Below are 7,205 nucleotides of genomic sequence, written 5' to 3'. Positions count from 1 at the left end.
GATTTTTTTGTTTTGTGTGAACCTAAATAAGAAATTCAAATTTATAACTTATAAAATTCTTATCAAATATTTAAACATTAAAAACAATATGATAAAAAAACGCATAATCTCAAATGCACTCCAGTTACGCTTACATCCACATGAAGTGCAAGTTACGCTTAGAACTCGGATTGCAAACCTTTGAAATTCTAGACATTCATCCCCATAAGAAACCCACCACTGAGCTGGAGTTTTTTTATCCCTTATTGTCTTGGTAACCTCAATGCCTAACAACCCTTTGTTCAAGTTGTAAGTCAATTTTGCACATTTCAATTGCACCAGACACCATCCTTTCTAAGCATTGATATAATTCAATTTTAATGTTGGCATTAACCTTATAATTATAATTATAATGATAATGAGGATTCAAATAATAAGTTGTTGCATATAAAGATTTGTGGAGTTGAGGTTTCTATCTCGCGTCAACGATATTCAATATAGGTATATAACTACAAAAAATTAATAAGAATATCATTACAATGTAGGCAAAGCTCAATTAAAAGTATCTCTCTAAAGACATTCATATTAGTAGACGATAACATGTGAAATAAACAATTAGCAAGATAAATACCTTTTTTTTACAAAACTAAAATTCACTTGTGTCTTCTCTTTTACTTGATCCATTGCTTCATATATAAAACTTATAGTTGATTTCTCATATGAATCAATTAATCAAAGAACTTTAATTAGAGGATATATCGTCTTAATACATATAGTGATAACATGCCAAAACGTGTTATCCAAAACATAGCTTTGGATTCGTTTTCCCCTCTTCTATTCTTGAAAACCTACATGACCTCCACTGTTTAGAAGTAAACATAGTCATCAGCTACATTTTATAATCATTCAAACATCCTAGAGTCAAGTATGCAGTTGTAAATCGAGTGGGTGCGAGTCTAATCAAATCCTTTTCTTTTGTAAAGTACCTTGGTATGGAAATAAAAATAGTTCTTGAATAAATATACGAGGTGATTCTTTTCCCTTATAAATAGTTACTTGATGGACATCTAGCTTCTTCTAAAAATATTCCAACATCAAGTCGTTACAATGGCCAACATATAGTGTCCAAAACATCCTTTTTGTCTTTTCCATCAACAATTGTCTAGTTGCCTTAAAATTTGCATTATTATTGGTGATTATTTGCACAAAATTTCCTCCTTAATCCTCTTCATAATAGCATCCAGCATCTTAAATACTTTATCAACAATCTTGGATATATTAGAGGTATCAATTGATGATAATACATATATGTATATATGTCCCTTCAGGACTATTAACTAAAAAATTACAAATAAAATGTTTTTTCTTATATGTTCATCCATTAGACATCATCAAACAACTTGTTTTTGTCTATTCGAACTTGTATTGCTTAAGAAAATTCATTGTTTTGTCTACTTTTTAATTCAAATATTTTTCTAATATCATGGTAAGATGGAGGCTAACTCAAGTGCCTAAAGAAACTTGGGTTTTTTACACAATTAAATGGAATCACACTAGTGTAGAAAATCCTTGCATATTGTCAATATGTTTATTCTCTAAGATCCTCTTGGGGCTACTTCTTGAGTTTGATTATTGTAGTTTTTTGCAAGTCTTATTAAGCGGGACAAAATTTTAGGTATAATTTTTATATAGGAAAAACTCTGCTTAAATTTTATTAAAATTCATTTTTTTTACTTTTTAAAATCATTAACTAAATTAAATCCTAGATTAACAAACTAAATAATAAATTCCATTAGAACCCTATTTTGTTAGATTTAGATGCAAAACAATTTATTGCTAGATTTTTTGTGGAATAGTTGCAATGACTACTTGGATTTAATTGATATTACAGTTCAGAACCGCGACATTTAACTATTATCGCAGTTGAGAACCACAACTTTTAATTAATATCATGGTTGATAAATGTTATGATAAAATACAATAAAGAACATAAACAAAATATAACTTGAGGCATGTACAAACCCTGTTCTTAAGGATATTTTCTCAACACAAGGCTATCCTTCAGGATTCAATAAGTTCCTCCTCTAAAACAAGAGTTACAGAAATAACCAGATCAAGATTGAAAGGAAATACTAGCAAGCCTTGCAAACACAGAAAAATAATACTATGGTTTTTTCAGTACACTTTGATTATAAGAGTGTATAGTATATACAGGCTGCTAACATGTAACAGCTTTACATAAAATAAATTAGAAAATTAAAGAGCTATTAAAGAATTAAAAAGTTGTAAATGTTAAAAAAAATTAAAATAAAAGAGTTATTAGGATTTTATAACCGTTACAAAATTAATTCTAAGTATTAAAAAAATTATGGTTTCAATAGACAAGGTTTAAAGAGTATAAGTGTTGCCTCGCATGCAGGAAGTTAAAGGAAATCAAAAGTTTTCCTCTTACTTGGCTTAACTTTATGTGCACGAGCCCACTATCATTTTTTTATTGGCTACTATCCTATATTAAATTTTATTATATAAACACTAAATAAAAATGTTATTTTTTAATGTAAAATAATTTTTATTATTTATAACCAGAAATGCAATATTTAATTAATATTGTTATCAATTATATATCATGTTTCTAACTCGTCTATGATACCAATTAAATATTATGATTCTCAACAATAAAAATAAAAAATATGCCATATTACCATAAACTTGTTTATACTGTGTTAATTCGTTATTTTTTTATGTTAATTTCCTAATTTGTCCAAAGGACCACCACATCCTTCTCCAACACTCGTATATATACCCCCTAGCTTCCTGCTTGGTGTCTAAGAAAACTCTTTTCCTCCATCCTTCAGTTCTTGAACTTTTACTTGCAAAATGGAACTGGATTTGGTAACAAAAGACACAAGCTGGTGGGTATTCACTCTTCCAGCATTTCTAGGTTCCAAAAGTCTTCTAGATGGCTTTATTTTGTTCTCTCTCTCTATGGCCTTCGTGTCTCTTGCTTTTTTTACATGGGCTTTTGCTGCGGGTGGTCTTGCATGGAAAAATGGAAGAAACCAAAAAGGTCACCGCTCCATTCCTGGACCTCGAGGCTTACCAATCTTTGGTAGCCTTTTCACTTTGAGCCGTGGCTTGGCTCACCGCACTCTTGCTTCCATGGCTTGGAGACGAGCCAACACTCAGCTCATGGCATTCAGCCTCGGCTCCACTCCTGTTGTTGTGGCTTCTGACCCTCGTATTGCCCGAGAAATCTTGACCTCTCCCTGCTTTGCTGACCGCCCTATTAAACAGTCGGCTAAAAGTCTCATGTTTAGCCGAGCCATAGGCTTTGCGCCTAGTGGCACTTACTGGAGGCTTCTAAGGAGAATAGCTTCCACTCACTTGTTTTCTCCACGGCGCATTTTAGCCCATGAATCTCTTCGCCAGCTAGAATGTACGACCATGCTGCGTAACATTACGAACGAACAAAGACTCAACGGTTTTGTCACTCTAAGAAAACACCTGCAGTTTGCCTCGTTGAACAACATCATGGGAGGTGTTTTTGGAAAGACATACGACATGTCGCAAGATAGGCAAGAGCTTGAGGAGCTTAGAGACATGGTCAGCGAAGGGTTTGAGCTATTAGGTGCTTTCAACTGGTGTGACTATTTGACATGGCCCAGCTACTTTTACGACCCATTTTGTATACAAAAGCGTTGCTCGAAACTCGTTCCTCGAGTTAGGAAGCTCGTCAAGGACATAATCGAAGAGCATAGACTCGGTGAGCCAGGAAAAGTTGGTGATGATGGTGATTTTGTTGATGTTCTTCTGTCTTTGGAAGGTGAAGAGAAACTTCAAGATGATGATATGGTTGCTGTCTTATGGGTGCGTGTCCTTTACTATGCATCAAGAGCCATTACTAACCGATATTTTTTAAAAGTTTTCTGACTCACGGAGTTTGGTCTTGCAGGAAATGATATTTAGAGGGACAGATACAACTGCTCTGTTAACAGAGTGGGTTATGGCCGAGTTGGTCTTGCACACTGAGGTTCAAGAAAAGCTCCGTAGGGAACTTGACATGGCTGTGAAAGACAGGAGCTTGTCTGAGTTGACCGATTCCGAAGTGTCAAAACTACCTTATTTGCAGGCCGTCGTGAAGGAGGCTCTCAGGGTACACCCACCGGGCCCCCTGTTATCCTGGGCCAGGTTGTGCAGCTCGGACGTCCAGCTCAGCAATGGAATGGTCGTCCCCGCCGACACCACTGCCATGGTCAACATGTGGGCCATCACACATGACCCGCATGTGTGGGAAGACCCGCTGGAGTTCAAGCCAGAGAGGTTCATAGAAGCTGACGTGGATGTCAGAGGTGGTGATCTGAGGCTTGCACCGTTCGGTGCTGGGCGTAGGGTGTGTCCTGGCAAGAACTTAGGGCTAGTCACCGTGACCCTGTGGGTGGCCAAGTTAGTGCACCATTTCAAGTGGGTTCACGATGGTGAGCACCCAGTGGATCTCAGTGAGGTCTTGAAGCTGTCTTGTGAGATGAAGTATCCTCTTCATGCTGTGGCTTTGCAGATGAACAACTAGGTATCTAGGGCATTTCCCGTGTAGGGTTTGCGGACTAATATTATTATAATTAGTCGTATACTGACTATTCTCCTCTACTATATGTTAATGATTATTTCTATCATTATCTCGGCTATGTTTTCTGTTCGGTATTCTGTAACTTTTAAAATGGCGCCAATTTTGTGATATTCTACTAGGAGTCTGAAGTTGTCGCCGTAATCAATGAAATTGGAAGATTGATGTTTGTAGTGTCTCTCCTTTATCTTTCTTCATTCAAATTTCTATATTTTCATATCTTTTTTTTAGTTTTATTTTTTTAAAAAAAAATTGAATTGTTTTGAAGTGGATATGGAGAAATGAATTTTTAAAGATAATAAAATTTATTTTGATATATTTTTAAATATATTATACTTTCAAAAGTAATTTTTAAAACTAGCTGATGTGGGCTTGCGGCATGTAGAAATTATTGAGGAAACATTATAGGAATTTATAGTGTTGAATGTATTAAATATATATTTGTAATTTTTAATTGTTAATATTAAAAAAAATTAATAAAAGAAATTTTAAAAAATTATAATTAAAAAAATCATGTGAGAAATAATTATAATAATCTATAATTTAAAAGAAAAAATTTTAAAAAATAATATAAAGTAAAATTCTTAACTAGTTTAATATTAAAAAAATAAAAATAATTTAAAAAAAAATTATATAAAAAAATAAAAAATAGGAAAATATTATATCAATGCTATTATAAGAAAAATTATAATTATAATTCTCAATAAGTTTAAATATTAAAAAAAATTAATAAAAATAATTTTAAAAACAATCATAATAAATAAAAATCATATAGAAAAATAATGTAACAATTTATAATATTTTTTTTTTTTAAATTACAAAGTTAAATTTTGAACCATCTTAATATTAAAAAATAAATTCAATAACAATAATTTAAAAAAAAAACATGTAAAAAAACATTGTAATAAAACAAAAATTATGTGGAAAAATACTATAATAATCGATAATATTTAAAAACAAAACTATAAAATTAAATTCCCAATCAATTGAATAGTCAAAAATAAAATAAAAAAAATAATTTTAAGATAAAAATAAAAGAAAAAAAAGAAAATACATGCGGGAGAACAGAAAAAATTCAAAAACAAATACAAAAAATAAATAAATTATACAAGGAAGGTTACAGTAAATTCCCTACATGTTTTAGAGAATATTAATAAAATAATAGACATTAAGACAAAAATACACAAACTATTTGATTCGAAGTCCCGAAATGTAACGTGCTAAATTGAAACGTTAAGGCATATTAAATAGTTTTGGTTGTTTGGTTTCGGACCAAAAGGCAATCCAAAAGACACCAACTTATATATATATATATATATATATATATATATATATATATATATATATATATATATATATATATATGCGCTTATTAAATAGAATTTTATACCATTTTTGTTTTCTTATTTTAAAGAATTCCAGTACCTTTAATTTTTATTTTTATTTTTTCTGTATATAGTTAATTATTTGATGTTGTCTATTATAAGATTTCTTTTTATAAAGAATTTTAATATCTTTATTTTTATTCTCATATAGTTAATTATTTTAACTTGTATTTTATTCTTTATAATTAGCCTTGCGTGTTTAGCGTGGTTGTGGTTGCTTTTCAAAGTGTTTTTTACTCAGAAAAGTATATCAATAATTTTTTTTATGTTTTTAAAATTATTTTTGAGATCAGTACATCAAAATTATTTGAAAACATCAAAAATATATTAATTTAAAACAAAAAAAATTCAAATTTTTTTAAAAACGCTTTTCAAACTCAGGGCCAGACACCTAATGTTTTCATGATTTTAATGCCCTTCTTGTTTTATTTTTTTCTTTTGGATTTTAATTACTCTTGTTAGACCCTTTTCAATAATTTTATTTCATTTTTGTTTCTTTTTTGCCTAAGGTAATTATTAATAGCTGCCCCCCCCCACCCCTATAATTAGCTAAAATTCAAAGAATACTTTTTTTATATTCCTTAAGAATACTTTTTTTATTCCTTAAGGATTTTAATTATTAATAATTGGTTAGTTTGAATTTGTTCAACTCTTTTTTATTATCATAATTTTTTATTATTTTAAATTATATTTTTTAGTGTTTTGTTTAGATATGCTATACATTTTAAAATAAAAAAATATTATTATTTTAATATATTTATAAATAACAAATATTTTTAAAAAAACAGCGCTATTCAAATACAATATTCAAATACAAAACGGAATCTAAATAGGGTCACCTGAAACTTGCTAGAATTATAATAATCATCAATAATTGTTTACCTGTATTTCGAATCTGTTCAGCTTTCTGTTTTTGGCATTATAATTCATTATTTAAATAGTGAACAAATCATTATTTTTGAGATCATCTTAAGTGATACACAATTCATATTTAAAATTCTTTTTCTGTTTTCTATATAAATCAATTTATATACATGGATTTATGAAGAAACAACATTGTTTTCAAACAAACAGGGCCTTGTTTTTATCATCTTGATGTCATTTTTGCATGTATGAAGATCATAAAAACAAGTTATTGCGTGGCCTAAGAAATTTCACCATAAAAATTATCATGACAATTGTTTAAAAGGATAAAGAATTGCAATTCATACATGCAATAT

General features: G+C 30.1%; 1 protein-coding gene across 1 annotated transcript; it reads left to right on the top strand.

Moving 5' to 3' along the window:
- The first annotated feature begins 2,822 nt into the window (after positions 1-2,822).
- LOC133673589 (cytochrome P450 78A7-like) lies at positions 2,823-4,778 on the top strand. The gene is made up of 2 exons (XM_062094464.1): positions 2,823-3,846; positions 3,932-4,778. The coding sequence occupies exons 1-2, from the start codon at positions 2,857-2,859 to the stop codon at positions 4,544-4,546; spliced, it is 1,605 nt and encodes a 534-aa protein (XP_061950448.1). The 5' UTR covers positions 2,823-2,856; the 3' UTR covers positions 4,547-4,778.
- Positions 4,779-7,205: the final 2,427 nt, after the last annotated feature.

This window comes from Populus nigra, chromosome 14 (genome assembly GCF_951802175.1).
Source record: "Populus nigra chromosome 14, ddPopNigr1.1, whole genome shotgun sequence".
NCBI lineage: Eukaryota > Viridiplantae > Streptophyta > Magnoliopsida > Malpighiales > Salicaceae > Populus > Populus nigra.
The sequence above is the reverse complement of the archived record's forward strand: the minus strand, read 5'-3'. Positions and strand labels throughout refer to the sequence as shown.

Coding starts and splice junctions, on each gene's coding strand:
- LOC133673589 (XM_062094464.1), top strand. CDS start 2,857: ATGGAACTGGATTTGGTAACAAAAGACACAAGCTGGTGGGTATTCACT. Junction 3,847..3,931: donor ATATGGTTGCTGTCTTATGG/GTGCGTGTCCTT, acceptor TTGGTCTTGCAG/GAAATGATATTTAGAGGGAC.